This window comes from Nerophis ophidion, linkage group LG04 (assembly GCF_033978795.1).
Source record: "Nerophis ophidion isolate RoL-2023_Sa linkage group LG04, RoL_Noph_v1.0, whole genome shotgun sequence".
Lineage (NCBI taxonomy): Eukaryota > Metazoa > Chordata > Actinopteri > Syngnathiformes > Syngnathidae > Nerophis > Nerophis ophidion.
The window spans coordinates 70,214,890-70,231,323 of NC_084614.1; the positions used below are offsets into that span (position 1 = coordinate 70,214,890).

General features: G+C 43.7%; 1 protein-coding gene across 2 annotated transcripts in view; it reads right to left on the reverse strand.

Moving 5' to 3' along the window:
* Positions 1-16,434, reverse strand: part of LOC133551816 (cullin-5) — a 57,356-nt gene extending 40,922 nt beyond the window's left edge. For both annotated transcript variants that reach the window (XM_061898930.1, XM_061898928.1), the window contains exons 1-3: positions 16,368-16,434; positions 1,581-1,690; positions 1,399-1,498 (exon numbers count right to left, since the gene is read on the reverse strand). In XM_061898930.1, coding sequence (XP_061754914.1) covers positions 1,399-1,498; positions 1,581-1,690; positions 16,368-16,391 — 234 coding nt within the window. In that variant the 5' untranslated portion in view covers positions 16,392-16,434. The remainder of the gene's footprint in view (positions 1-1,398; positions 1,499-1,580; positions 1,691-16,367) is intronic.

Sequence of the window (16,434 nt, forward strand, 5' to 3'; positions counted from 1 at the left end):
CAGTTTCCTTTTTTCTTTTCTTTAGTTATAGCGGTACTGTGCATAAGAGTTTAACGCATTTTGAAAATGTTTTACTCTTTCACATTAACAGCCTTTGGCTACGAAAACTTATTTGACATTTTATAAACGTGATAAAGACGTCATTGTTTTCTGTGTGATTCATGAGCAGTAATTAATAGTACCTATAGGTCTACACATAAAAAGGCACTAACTTACGTTTTTGTCGTTTTAACTTGGCCCCCCTAATTTTTTGGTTGTGTGCCCGCCACTTCAAAATAGTCTGGATCCGCCTCTGCTACCATGTTTACTACGACTGTGAATCTTTGGGCACCGCATGATTCAATTGGATTCGTGGGAGTAACGATTCGATTCAAAACGATTTTCGATTCAAAATCAATACTTTTTTAATAACATTGGGTGCGAGTTCTATGATTAATTAAATTCCTCCATAAAATAGATGAATAGCTCAGATCTTTTTTACTTAAAAGAAAACTGGTTTTGTTTAATAAAATTCTACCCAAATATTTTATTATGTCAAATACAAAGAAGGCAACAAGAGAAGTATGTGAACATTTCTCAGTATATTTGTACAGCATATATGGGCATATACATTAACAATATGACTTTTCTGAGTGGCTGGACGGGACTGAGTTAGAAAAAAAAAATTATTAAAAAAAAACAATTATCAATTTTTGACTTTTTTAATTGATTAAGAATTTTTACAAATGAGAATCGTGACTCACTCAAAAGTCAGATTTTTTTGACACCCTTTATGTTTACATTTTGTAAATGACATGACTAATACACAGGAAAACGTGTGTGCTTATTGGAGGACATTTAGATGTTAAGTGGCTATCCAGCTTTGCACAAGTAGACACGCTGCAGGACTGCCTGTATCAAAGCGCTGATATCGGGGATTTTAGATGCAAGCCTTGTTTTTTGCTGATATCAATATCGGTTAGTGAAACCGCTCATTTTTAAAACAAAATCGTCAACATAAAAAGTATTACATAAAATATGAATATGTTTACATCATGTTTTTCAATATCAGTAAAACAACAGCGGTTAGATTGCAATAAAAATGGAGATCATAACAATTAGCTGCGAGAATTTGCTCACTTGACCCAGCTCTGTTTGAAGTCTCCAGGACACGTGTGTGACAGGCAAAAAAGCTCATTTGGTGCCACCCACTGGTTTGCATGTACAAATCTCAACATCATTGGATCGTTCTCCCCTTTTATTACCCCAGTCAGAGCAGTTTCATGCTGTATTACTATGACAACCAGCAGTGCAGAGTTGTCATAGGACAACTATGACAACTCTGCATAGATATGAAATAGGACTGAAGATACATTAATAAAAATGTGGCATGTAAATAGACTTGAAGACTTGTCTTACTGCTTGTGCTTGTTTGATGAAATCCAGAATGTCTTCTTTAAGGGCCTGGTGGATCTTGGCGGGGCCTTTGTCATCCCACAGGCACACTGCATGGACATCTCTGTGGGGACGAAAAACACAATGTTGAGTTGTGAAAGTCCACCCCCTAACTTGGCAAGGTTTGATTTTCACAACAAACTTACGAGAAAAGGTCAAACCACTGCTGCTTGGTGACGGACTCTTGCCGTAAGAGCTTTAGCACGATGGGACGCATCAGGTCCCATTTGTCCTCAAACTGAAGGGAGCCTTTGTTCTGGAAAACAGGCTGTTGTTATGATATTGGAAGACTGAGCAGATGTGTAAAAATGAATCAAACATTTAATAATTTGATCTCGCCGAGGGTCACAAGGAAGCGGTATGCTTTCCTTGGAAGTATAAAACCAAGAATGACGACGGGATTGGGACGTTTAGTCAGAATTGATCCCATACCAACTGTGTGACAGCAACCTACGTGAAACACTACATTCTTACATACCTTTAGTATTGATCATCTTCATTTTCTTTTGCTTTTTGAAGAAGCTGTCATTCTAAGACTTTAATGACAAGCACCAAGTAGAGCTTATCTGCACATGATGTGCCGCAGAGCCTCAAACTTTTTCAAATTGGCGTAACAGCGTCAGTTACAAATGTGCATCACCGGAACGACGATAAAACTCGGTATGAACGTTGTGTAAAGCAAGGGTGCCCACACTTTTTCTGCAGGCGAGCTACTTTTCAATTGACCAAATCGAGGGGATCTACCTCATTCCTATACGTAATTTATATGTATTTATTTACGAAAGAGATGTTTTTGTTGACAAGTTAAAGGTGTTTATTGACAATGCAAGCATGTTTTAACACAGTGGTTCTCAAATGGGGGTACGCGTACCCCTGGGGGTACTTAAAGGTATGCCAAGGGGCACGTGAGATTTTTTTTAAATATTCTAAAAATAGCAACAATTAAAAAATCCTTAATAAATATATTTATTGAATAATCAACAAAAGTCCCCTTAATAACAGGAGTTCATAAGTTCATAAACTGTGAAAAGAAATGCAACAATGCAATATTCAGTGTTGACAGCTAGATTTTTTGTGGACCTGTTCCATAAATATTGATGTTAAAGATTTCTTTTTTTGTGAAGAAATGTTTTGAATTAAGTTCATGAATCCAGATGGATCTCTATTACAATCCCTAAAGAGGGCACTTTAAGTTGATTGCGTCTGTGTGTAGAAATCTTTATTTATAATTAAATCACTTGTTTATTTTTCAACAAGTTTTTAGTTATCTTTATATATTTTTTCCAAATAGTTCAAGAAAGACCAATACAAATGAGCAATATTTTGCACTGTTATACAATTTAATAAATCATAAACTGATGACACAGTGCTGTATTTTACTTCTTTATCTCTATTTTTCTACCAAAAATGCTTTGCTCAGATTAGGAGGTACTTGAATTAAAAAACATGTTCACAGGGGGTACATCACTGAAAAAAGGTTGAGAACCACACATACATTCCTTTCTTTCATGAAGACAAGAATATAAGTTGGTGTATTACCTGATTCTGATGACTTGCATTGATTATAATCAGACAGTAGTGCTGATAATGTCCACATTTTCAATGAGGAGTGAAAAAAGTCCTCCTTTCTGTCCAATACCACATGAAAGTGGTTGGTTTTTGGCATCTTATTTGTCCAGCTTCCATACTCTTTTTAATTATACACATTAAATAAAAAATAAAAAAGGCGGCAAACTCGGTAGATTGCTAGCTTGTGCACGACAGCTTTCTGAGACTCTTATTTTGTTGGCGCAGGCAGGATGAAGGAGCGCTTTTATTGTGAAGATAGAAACTGTGCAGTCGGTCTATAGAGTTTTGACTGTAGATACAGCGCAAGAGTCTGTTGAAATAAAAAGTGTTTCTCGCCTTCCTGTCGGTCATTTTTTCTTAATAATGAGCTCGCAGCAACCAGCGTCCTCTCACAAGACTCCAGGTGCCGTAAATGTCAATCAAGTGACGAAAGTGACGTATTGGTGAAGACTGATGATCGCTAATTTTTAGGTCAAATTTTTTAATGCCTGGCTGGCGATCGACTGAGACACCCTCCGCAATCGACCAGTAGCTTGCGATCGATGTAATGGGCACCCGTAGTGTAGAAAGTGCTATATATATCACAGAATTCTCGAATTTTGGCAATCTGTCTTTAAAGACAGCAGAGTGCTTCAAGTCATGTCATAGCGATGATCTTTGACTAGCATTTTGCCAGTAGGGCTTTAAAAATAACAGTACTCCTGTTATTAAGGGGACTTAAAATAGTATTTTTTGTAGTAGGTATTTAAAAACGGCAGTGCGTTTGTCTTATAGACGATCTTTGACCAGCATTTTTTCAGTGAGTTCTCAAAAACAGCTGAGCACTCCTGCTTTGAGGACAGTACAGAGCTTCCTCACATACGAGATCTTTGACTTACCTATTTGCAGGAAGGTCCTGAAAAGCCCACACCATGCTTTGGTCATAGAGAGCAGTGTTTCTTAACCATTAACCAGTATTGGGCAGAAAGCACGCCCCAAAAATGTTTCTTGGCTGTAATACACTTTTCCACCACTTGTGGCTACATTGACATCAAATAAACAAAAGAAGTCTGGTGCAGAAGTCATAGAGAAGTTTCTTAAGCCCAAGAATTATGACTAAAGGGACCTGTATGTTAGTTTACACTAAAATTGTATTGACAGTTATATAGGAAACATATATATTATCGTTATATGGATGGATATATTATCGTTAATTTAGTTAGAATGTATTTTTATTTTAGCACTGTGTAGTTATTTTTCATCAGTGCCTTATTTTGAAGTATATTTGATTCGTATTTATTTTTGGTAAAGAGGATCTCTTACTGTCATTTTTGTAATACGTTCTTGAAAACAGCAGAGAGCTCCTGTCATAGAAAGGATCGTTGAATAGTGTTTTTGCTCTAGGTCTTTAAAACATCACAGTACCCATGTCTTATAGAGAATCTTTAACAAGCATTTTTGCAATTTTCTACTCTTATAGCCAGACCTTTGTTTATTTCCGTAACTGACGGTTTCGGTCGGGACAAGGGGACGTACAACCTGTCCCACACCTGGGACAAAATCCTGAAGAGGCCGGACTGCAGATGGCGCTGTCAGCCTGCTACTACAAGCAGGAAAACAGCGCCAAAAACTGTTTAAATTAGCTGACCAGACTGTCAGGTACGAAAATAAACACAGGTCTGACTATAAGTCTGACAAAATCGCATCACCCTAAAAACAGCAAAATGTTTCGGTACGGGGGTTTCAGTTCGGCACGCGGGCGTCCCGAACGAGTTTGTAAGCAAAAGTCTTCACAAGCTGCTCTGCTTTCTGCCTCTGTGTCAGCAGCAAGCATTGTACCACCCACACAACCATCTGATTGGTTACATACAAAGCCATTCAGCAGTGCATATTCAGAGCGATGTAACAGCCAATCAGCAGTGTGTATTCAGAGCGCATGGAGTCAACGCTTCAGCGTCGAGCAGATATTCGTTTAGCAGGGGAGCAGCGGACAGCTTACTCTCCTCAAATTATAAAAAACACCTCCCAGTCACAACTACTAATATCACTATGAGCCCGTTGACCTTCTAGAAACTTAAACTGCAGCTCAGCTTGCTTGCAGTTCTGGCTTGAGGTGAAGGCTAATTAGATTTTAGCGTAACGTTAGCTCATTTTGCTGTGTGGGCGCGTGTGTGTGCGTGTTAGGGGCAGCAAAGCCCTGTCTGTCTATTATTTCATTGAACTCCATGGTGTTCAGGAATGAATAGTCTCTCCTATTGTTATTGTACTATTTTTTCAGCTATAGTTACATTAGTCCAGCGTTTCTCAAAGTGTGGGGCGCGCCCCACTGGTGGGGAATAGAGACATGACAAGTGGGGCTCGAGGAACGGGAGGAAATTTCACTTACATTTTTATTTTTTTTATTTTTTTACTATGCTTTCATTTTCTATACACACTGTAAATCACTTTGTGATTCTGTCTGTGAAATCCACTATATAAATAAATGTGAATTACTTATTTTTCCTGTAGGCTTTAAATTTCGAGGTAGGAGCGAAAGTTTGACAGACATAGTAACAGTAACTAATGGGGGCGGGGCTAAGCGGAACAAACTTTTGCGCGGATGGGTAGCAGGCCAATGTGTGGACCACAATTACACAAAATGGATACATTTGTGACTCGCACCTCAAAGCCTCAAAGGTCGTCGAGCCAGAGCCAGAGCCAGCGCCTGCATTACAACAAAAATCTGGCATCTGTGTGAGATAGGCTTTTCAGCTGTTGCTTCACTCAAAACAAAGTACAAGTCTCAGCTGAACATTGAGCATGGCTTAAGAGTGTCAAGCCTGCAACCCCGATTTGAAAAGCTGTGCAGTGCAAAACAGGCTCATTGCAGCCACTAATGCTGGAGTACTGTAAAACTCATGTTCACTTGCCCTGTCTTGCCAAATGCATAGCTCCTCCTTTTTTTTTTTTTTTGCAAAGATTGCAAAGTGGCACTTTTATTTTATTTATTATTGAACTTGATGCAAGTTATTTGATTTATTAATGAACTTGATGCAAGCTATAACACTTTTATTTGATTTATTATTGAACATGATGCAAGTTATAACACTTTTATTTGATTTATTATTGAACTTAAAGCAAGTTATAACACTTTTTTTGATTTATTATTGAACTTGATGCAAGTTATAACACTTGTTTTATTTATTATTGAACTTGATGCAAGTTCTTTTATTTATTATTGAACTTTATTATTTTATGTTAGTGAGTTTGAATGTATACAACTTGACGTTACTTGATGTTCAATAAATTTGAAAATGTTAAGCTTGGCATTAGCATTCTGTTGGGGTGATGGGGGCAGGTGGGGCTTGAAAACTCCCTCTTGTCCAAAGTGGGGGATGACAAAAAAAGTTTGAGAACCACTGCATTAATCATTAGTATTGTAGCAGCCTAGTTTTGAATGGCAGGGTCCCTGCTATCACATGTTAATAAAAATATGATATTTACACAAGGCGGATCGGTGCGGCGTCTTCAGTAATGCGGACGTTGTATCGATCCGTTGTGGTGAAGAAGGAGCTGAGCCGGAAGGCACAGCTCTCAATTTACCGGTCGATCTACGTTCCCATCCTCACCTATGGTCATGAGCTTTGGGTCATGACCGAAAGGATAAGATCACGGGTACAAGCGGCCGAAATGAGTTTCCTCCGCCGGGTGGCGTGGCTCTCCCTTAGAGATAGGGTGAGAAGCTCTGCCATCCGGGAGGAGCTCAACGTAAAGCCGCTGCTCCTCCACATCGAGAGGAGCCAGATGAGGTGGTTCGGGCATCTGGTCAGGATGCCACCCGAACGCCTCCCTAGGGATGTGTTTAGGGCACGTCCAGCTGGTAGGAGGCCACGGGGAAGACCCAGGACACGCTGGGAAGACTATGTCTCCCGGCTGGCCTGGGAATGCCTCGGGATCCCCCGGGAAGAGCTAGACGAAGTGGCTGGAGATAGGGAAGTCTGGGCTTCCCTGCTTAGGCTGCTGCCCCCCCGACCCGACCTCGGATAAGCGGAAGATGATGGATGGATGGATGATATTTACACAATAAACATCAACTACAGGCTTCCTAAATGCTGTAATAAATTAAGAATGATGAGTTGACTTGAAACTGTTTAATGTTGCACTTTTTATATGCAAAAGAAAGGTTTTTACATTTTATTTAATCAAAGCAACAACTTGAGGCAGTTTAATGTGGATTAACGTGAGCAGAATTATTATAGTGTCCCCAATGTTAAAAGGATAAAGCCATTGTTTACAAATTTAGTAAATAAATAACCCAAAAAATTATATTTTGGTGTTTTCATACTGTACCGAAAATGAAACGAACCGTGACCTCTAAACCGAGGTATGTACCGAACCAAAATTTTTGTGTATCGTTACACCCCTACGTACAAATGATTTTCAAAGCAGGACCCCACCCAGACATACAGTACTAGTATACAGCTTATGAAAAACAATATTTGTTGTTCTTGTCATTGTAGTGGGCCAAAACACTTACAGTATATTAGAAAATAATCACATGGAAGTTACTGCTGTCATTTGATTCTAATAAGAAATGTAACTTGGTATTTAGTCAGGTTTGGGACAGGTGTGCTGCAGGTGTGGCCACAGTGTGCACGTCTGATGTTGCTCACGTGCTCCACTGAATGCTCAATAGTGTTGTGTAGTTCGAACGAACGAATCTTTTGAGTGAACGTACTGAACCGAATCACTTCATGACCTGATTCGTTCCTTTCTCAGTTCAGTTGAGCTCCGCCGCGACCATGCCGGTATGAGTGGAACTGGCGCGAATCACGTGAATCACGTTCGCGAACGTACTGACACAGAGAACTGACTGTGTCGCGACGTGAATCACGTGGTTCACGTTCGCGAACGTACTGACACAGGGAGCTGACTGAGTCGCGACGTGAATCACGTGAATATCGTTCGCGAACGTACTGACACAGACAACTGAGGATGACGTCACATTGAGGATCTCGTTCAGTCACTTTGAGCGTCGTTCATTGGGTGCTGAGGGCTTGTGTCGTTCGCGAATTGACACACAGCGAGATCTGCCGCTGGGGAAGCTGTTACTGACTGACTCTTGATTCGCCGACCTGCACACATTTTTTTTTTCTATTTTTCATATCGTGTTTATTATATACCGCTTTTAGAGTGATCATAATTGTTTAAAAAATAAAAATAACCCACATTGGATGTGAAATAAAGAGTGATTTTTATTAAATTTTTAATACATTTATGTTTTGTTAGAAACATTACATGTTAAAATAATAAAATGTAATGTGAAAAAAGAAAACTTGGAACACATTTTAGAATCGTTTTTTCTATCTTGTCAAATCCACTATGACAGTCGATCGCGATCGACTGGTGGATCGCGATCGACCGGTCGATCTCGGGGGGTGTGTCAGTCGATCTCAAGCCAGGCATTAAAAAATATACATAAAAATGAGCAATCATCAATCATACCAAGACTTCACTTTCGTCAGTTGTTTGACATTCTCGGCACCCGAGGATCTTGTGAGATGACGCTGGCTGCTGCGAGCTCATATTTAAGAAAAAAATCACTAACAGGGCGGACGCAGAGAAACACATTTTATTTCTAGAGACTCCGTACCTACTGTCAAAACTCTAAAGACCGACTGCACAGTTCCTGTCTTCACCATAAAAGACCTGTTTCATCCTGCCTGTGCTAACAAAATAAGAGTCTCAGAAAGCTAGCGTGCACAAGCTAGCAAGCTACGGAGTTTGATGCCAATGTATTTCTCCCCCGCCCTCAGCGACCGCTTTCACACTTGCTTGCCCACCCGCACTCTCACTGACGTCACTCACCTGCTGCCAGACATTAAAGGGCCACACACATATGCTACTCTCATAACAAAGTGTTTAAAAACGAGTATGCAAGTTGGACAAATGAGATGCCAAGTCCAACAATTTTCATGTGGTATTGGACAGAAAGGAGGACTTTTTTTTTCCTCCATTTGAAAATGCGGACGTTATCAGCACCACTGTCTAATTCCAATCAATGCAAGTCATCAGAATCAAATACACCAACTTATATTCTTGTCTTCATGAAAGAAAGGAATCTATGTGTGTTAAACATGCTTGTATTATCATTAAACCCCATTAACTTGTTAACAAAAATGTCTCTTTCATAAATAAATAAACATAAATTATAAATAGGAATGAGGTAGATCTCCTCGACTTGGTCAATTGAAAAGTAGCTCACCTGCAGAAAAAGTGTGAGCGCCCCTGCACTATGAATTGTTAAAATATAATGTAATAATGTAGAAAATAATTGCATTTCAAACACATTTAAGAATATATTTCAATTTTGTTGTCGAGTCAAATGTTAAAATGTAAAAATAATAATACCATTTGTAAATTTGTATGTAATTTTTACCAATTTAAAAAACTTTTTTTTTATTTCATTTTGTTTTCAGGTCAATTTTAAAATGTCATGGACACCTCATGGAGAGGACAAAAAAAAAGAAGAAGGAAAAAAAAGAAAATAATACTTATTATCTTGTCAGATTCACACACACCGAGATCTGCCGCTGGGGAAGCTGTTACTGACTGACTCATGATTCGCACTCCCAACAGGTGTAAAAGTAAGTGCATCTCTATATTCCTTCAAAACGGCTCTAAAACAACACCTCCAGACAACTTCAACACTACTAATACCCTCCTCCATTCACATCCCATCTCCCCGGACTACAAACAACCTAATGTAAATAATCAAATGTACTTCTAATGTATATACTGTACTTGTTGTTATGCTATCTGAACTCACTATGTTCTCTGCTAGCTGTACATATCCTACTAAATAAGACCTACACTGTTTCAATGTCCACATTTCTCTGTTGATGCAATTGTTGATGACTGAAGTACTGATATCAACCAAAGCTCCTCATCCCACCCCCCGGATTGTAAATAATGTAAATAATTCAATGTATATACTATGATGATTAACCTGTGTGATGACTGTATTATGCTGATAGTATATATTTGTACCATGAATTGATTAAACTCCTCTCTGAGCTGCTACCTTACCGTGGTAGAGGAGTTTGCGTGTCCCAATGATCCTAGGAGCTATGTTGTCTGGGGGTTTTCATGCCCCCTGGTAGGGTCTCCAAAGACAAACAGGTCCTAGGTGAGTGATCAGACAAAGAGCAGCTCAAAGACTTCTATGGAATTACAACGAAATGAACCCAGATTTCCCTCGCCCGGACGTGGGTCACCGGGGCCCCGCTCTGGAGCCGGGCCCGGAGTTGGGGCACGATGGCGAGCGCCTGGTGGTCGGGCCTGTTCCCATGGGGCCCGGCCGGGCACAGCCCGAAGAGGCAACGTGGGTCATCCCTCCAATGGGCTCACCACTCATAGGAGGGGCCATAGAGGTCGGGTGCATTGTGAGCTGGGTGGCAGCCGAAGGCAGGGCACTTGGCGGTCCGATCCTCGGCTACAGAAGCTAGCTCTTGGGACGTGGAACGTCACCTCACTGGGGGGGAAGGAGCCTGAGCTAGTGCGCGAGGTAGAGAAGTTCCGGCTGGATATAGTCGGACTCACCTCGACGCACAGCAAGGGCTCTGGAACCAGTTCTCTCGAGAGGGACTGGACCCTCTTCCACTCTGGCGTTGCCGGCAGTGAGAGGCGACGGGCTGGGGTGGCAATTCTGGTTGCCCCCCGGCTCAAAGCCTGTACGTTTGAGTTCAACCCAGTGGACGAGAGGGTAGCTTCCCTTCGCCTTCGGGTGGGGGGACGGGTCCTGACTGTTGTTTGTGCTTACGCACCAAACAGCAGTTCAGAATACCCACCCTTTTTGGGTACACTCGAGGGAGTACTGGAAAGTGCTCCTCCGGGTGATTCCCTTGTCCTACTGGGAGACTTCAACGCTCATGTTGGCAACGACAGTGAAACCTGGAGAGGCGTGATTGGGAAGAATGGTCGCCCGGATCTAAACCCGAGTGGTGTTTTGTTATTGGACTTTTGTGCTCGTCACAGTTTGTCGATAACAAACACCATGTTCAAACATAAGGGTGTCCATATGTGCACTTGGCACCAGGACACCCTAGGCCGCAGTTCCATGATCGACTTTGTAGTTGTGTCATCGGATTTGCGGCCTTATGTTTTGGACACTCGGGTGAAGAGAGGGGCGGAGCTTTCTACCGATCACCACCTGGTGGTGAGTTGGCTGCGATGGTGGGGGAGGATGCCGGACAGACCTGGCAGGCCCAAGCGCATTGTGAGGGTCTGCTGGGAACGTCTGGCAGAGTCTCCTGTCAGAGAGAGTTTCAATTCACACCTCCGGGAGAACTTTGAACATGTCACGAGGGAGGTGCGGGACATTGAGTTTGAGTGGACCATGTTCCGAACCTCTATTGTCGAGGCGGCTGATTGGAGCTGTGGCCGCAAGGTTGTTGGTGCCTGTCGTGGCGGTAATCCCAGAACCCGTTGGTGGACACCAGCAGTGAGGGATGCCGTCAAGCTGAAGAAGGAGTCCTATCGGGTTCTTTTGGCTCATAGGACTCCGGAGGCAGTGGACGGGTACCGACGGGCCAAGCGATGTGCAGCTTTAGCGGTCGCGGAGGCAAAAACTCGGACATGGGAAGAGTTCGGGGAAGCCATGGAAAACGACTTCCGGACGGCTTCGAAGCGATTCTGGACCACCATACGGCGCCTCAGGAAGGGGAAGCAGTGCACTATCAACACCGTGTATGGTGCGGATGGTGTTCTGCTGACTTCGACTGCGGATGTTGTGGATCGGTGGAGGGAATACTTCGAAGACCTCCTCAATCCCACCAACACGTCTTTCTTTGAGGAAGCGGTGCCTGGGGAATCTGTAGTGGACTCTCCTATTTCTGGGGCTGAGGTCGCTGAGGTAGTTAAAAAGCTCCTCGGTGGCAAGGCCCCAGGGGTGGATGAGATCCGCCCGGAGTTCCTTAAGGCTCTGGATGCTGTGGGGCTGTCTTGGTTGACAAGACTCTGCAGCATCGCGTGGACATCAGGGGCGGTACCTCTGGATTGGCAGACCGGGGTGGTGGTCCCTCTCTTTAAGAAGGGGGACCGGAGGGTGTGTTCCAACTATCGTGGGATCACACTCCTCAGCCTTCCCGGTAAGGTTTATTCAGGTGTACTGGAGAGGAGGCTTCGCCGGATAGTCGAACCTCGGATTCAGGAGGAACAGTGTGGTTTTCGTCCTGGTCGTAGAACTGTGGACCAGCTCTATACTCTCGGCAGGGTTCTTGAGGGTGCATGGGAGTTTGCCCAACCAGTCTACATGTGCTTTGTGGACTTGGAGAAGGCATTCGACCGTGTCCCTCGGGAAGTCCTGTGGGGAGTGCTCAGAGAGTATGGGGTATCGGACTGTCTTATTGTGGCAGTCCGCTCCCTGTATGATCAGTGTCAGAGCTTGGTCCGCATTGCTGGCAGTAAGTCGGACACGTTTCCAGTGAAGGTTGGACTCCGCCAAGGCTGTCCTTTGTCACCGATTCTGTTCATAACTTTTATGGACAGAATTTCTAGGCGCAGCCAAGGCGTTGAGGGGTTCCGGTTTGGTGGCCACGGGATTAGGTCTCTGCTTTTTGCAGATGATGTAGTCCTGATGGCTTCATCTGGCCGGGATCTTCAGCTCTCACTGGATCGGTTCGCAGCCGAGTGTGAAGCGACCGGAATGAGAATCAGCACCTCCAAGTCCGAGTCCATGGTTCTCGCCCGGAAAAGGGTGTAGTGCCATCTCCGGGTTGGGGAGGAGACCCTGCCCCAAGTGGAGGAGTTCAAGTACCTAGGAGTCTTGTTCACGAGTGGGGGAAGAGTGGATCGTGAGATCGACAGGCGGATCGGTGCGGCGTCTTCAGTAATGCGGACGTTGTATCGATCCGTTGTGGTGAAGAAGGAGCTGAGCCGGAAGGCAAAGCTCTCAATTTACCGGTCGATCTACGTTCCCATCCTCACCTATGGTCATGAGCTTTGGGTCATGACCGAAAGGATAAGATCACGGGTACAAGCGGCCGAAATTAGTTTCCTCCGCCGGGTGGCGGGGCTCTCCCTTAGAGATAGGGTGAGAAGCTCTGCCATCCGGGAGGAGCTCAACGTAAAGCCGCTGCTCCTCCACATCGAGAGGAGCCAGATGAGGTGGTTCGGGCATCTGGTCAGGATGCCACCCGAACGCCTCCCTAGGGATGTGTTTAGGGCACGTCCAGCTGGTAGGAGGCCACGGGGAAGACCCAGGACACGTTGGAAAGACTATGTCTCCCGGCTGGCCTGGGAACGCCTCGGGATCCCCCGGGAAGAGCTAGACGAAGTGGCTGGAGATAGGGAAGTCTGGGCTTCCCTGCTTAGGCTGCTGCCCCCGCGACCCGACCTCGGATAAGCGGAAGATGATGGATGGATGGATGGATGGATGGAATTGATTAAAGTGGACCCCGACTTAAACAAGTTGAAAAACTTATTCGGGTGTTACCATTTAGTGGTCAATTCTACGGAATATGTACTGAACTGTGCAATCTACTAATAAAAGTATCAATCAATCAATCAATCAAAAAAAGACCTGCACACAGAACTGCTGCTGCAGAAGTGATTCGGTGAACGAATCTTTTGAACGAATCAACTTAAGGAACTGATTATAGTGATTTATTACAGTCAAAAGAACTGCCGATCCCATCAATAATGCTCAAGGAGTTTTGGCGTTTGCTCACACATGAAAAATCAGAGCATGGGTGTCAAACTCTGGCCCGCGGGCCAAATTTGGCCCGCCTTGAGGCAATATCAAATTAACATTAGAGCTGGCCCGGCAGGATTATACAGCGGCATTGCCGCTGTAACACCGCATTCACCGCTTATACTTATACTTTTATACTTTTAAACTTATATTTTCCCGGGAGAATCCCGAAGTTCAGTGCCCCTCCCGAAGATCTCCCGGGGCAACCATTCTCCCGAATTTCTCCCCGGACAACAATATTGGTGCCTTAAAGACATTGCCTTTAGCGTTCTCCACAACCTGTCGTTACGTCCGCTTTTCCTCTATACATACAGCGTGCCGGCCAAGTCACATAATATACAGTATTCGCCTAGTACACACAAACACACACACACACACAAAAGTGAATGCAAGGTATATTTGATCAACAGCCATACAGGTCACACTGAGGGTGGCCGTATAAACAACTTTAACACTGTTACAAATATGCGCCACACTGTGAAGCCACACCAAACAAGAATGACAAACACAATTCGGGAGAACAACCGCACCGAAACACGACATGAACACAACAGAACAAATACCCAGAACCCCTTGCAGCACTAACTCTTCCGGGACGCTACAATATCCACCCCCACTACCACCAAACCCCGCCACCCCCCAACCCCGACCACTTCATTATTTTATTTTCAAATAGAAAAGAGGCATAAAATTTTATTTTTTAAATTTTATTTCTGTGATGTTTTTTCGTTTGTTTTTTGCACTATTAGGTTATATAAGCGTTGTTTAAGCAAATCAGTGTAACAAACTGAGCAATAATTAACGTTTTATTCATTCACTTTCTCTTGCTACTTCAAGGCTTGAATGTTTGATTCATTCCTTATTGATATTTTACTTTCAAATTTATTATTGGCCTGTGGAAAAAGTTTATTTTGATATTTACCTCAGAAGGCTGCAAATAGTAAAGAGGCATTCAATTTTTATTTAAATTTTATTTGATATGCCATTTATATTTTTTAAATATTCTTATTATTTGGTACAAAATGTGGCTACTAGACTTTTGACAAGAACAAGAAAGTTTGATCATATTACGCCTGTACTGGCTCACCTGCACCGGCTTCCTGTGCACTTAAGATGTGACTTTAAGGTTTTACTACTTCCCTTTAAAATACTACACGGTCTAGCTCCAGCCTATCTTGCCGATTGTATTGTACCATATGTCCCGGCAAGAAATCTGCGACAAAGGACTCTGGATAATTAGTGATTCCTAAAGCCCAAAAAAAGTCTGCGGGCTATAGAGCGTTTTCCGTTCGGGCTCCAGTACTCTGGAATGCCCTCCCGGTAACAGTTCGAGATGCCACCTCAGTAGAAGCATTTAAGTCTCACCTTAAAACTCATTTGTATACTCTAGCCTTTAAATAGACTCCCTTTTTAGACCAGTTGATCTGCCGTTTCTTTTCTTTTTCTCCTATGTCTCACTGTCCCTTGTGGAGGGGGTCCGGTCCGATCCGGTGGCCATGGATGACGTACTGGCTGTCCAGAGTCGGGACCCAGGATGGACCGCTCGCCTGTGTATCGGCTTGGGACATCCCTGCGCTGCTGATCCGCCTCCGCTTGGAATGGTTTCCTGCCTGCTCCGCTGTGAACGGGACTCTCGCTGCTGCGTTGGATCCATTATGGATTGAACTTTCACAGTATCATGTTAGACCCACTCGACATCCATTGCTTTCGTCCTCTCCAAGGTTCTCATAGTCATCATTGATACCGACGTCCCACTGGGTGTGAGTTTTCCTTGCCCTTATGTGGGCCTACCGAGGATGTCGTAGTGGTTTGTGGTGTGGTTCGTGCAGCCCTTTGAGACACTAGTGATTTAGGGCTATATAAGTAAACATTGATTGATTGATTGGTATTATTTGAAACTCAATTTTGCATGTCACTATAAAGTTATATAAGCCTTGCTTGTTCAATATTCAATGCAAAACTTTTTGGGGTCCCTATTAAAAGGATAATTTTTTCAACCTTGGGCCGCGGCTTAGTTCAGTTTAAATTTTGGCCCACTCTGTATTTGAGTTTGACACCCCTAGATTAGAGGGTACATTGGCCACAAGTGCTGTGACACAAAAAACAAGAGGCAAAAGGTGCTTGCCAGGCTGTTTATGCCTAGAAAGAGACCAGCAGGGGGGTTTAGTGGCGGTTCAGCGTGCAGAAAATACCACGCAGTTGCCTTTTGCGTGGGTTTTTAGGGGGGCTGCAGTCAGCTGCAGATTCCTGACTTGACAGATGATATTCAAGCTTTGCGCGTCCACCGCTAATAGTTGCTCTTCTGCGTGGGTTGCGGCGGACAAAAACGCTGTTCACACCCGCCTATGTGGACATGCGTCCCCTCCACCGGCCCAGGACACAGTCTCCACGCCGCCGTGGGCGTCCTTTCCCTCTCTCTTCTTTAGGTGTTTAGTACCTCAGCCATTTAGACAAGCTAAATCTCAGACAGGGAGAGCTAATGCTAGCAAACTTAAATGCTCCCCGCCGGCGTCAAGCTGACGACCCACGGGGTTTGGGTGACTCGGGCGCTCCGTGAGCGGTGAGGCTTTATCGGCGACGCGACACCTTGTTGGTGACACGCACTTCGGTGGCCGTTAGGTGGAAATTAATTGAATAGGAGCGGGGGTCTTACCTTTAGCAAATTAGACGACGCCATGTTCCCTTAACTTATAGTCTCGCCGAATCTCGCGTGAACAGGC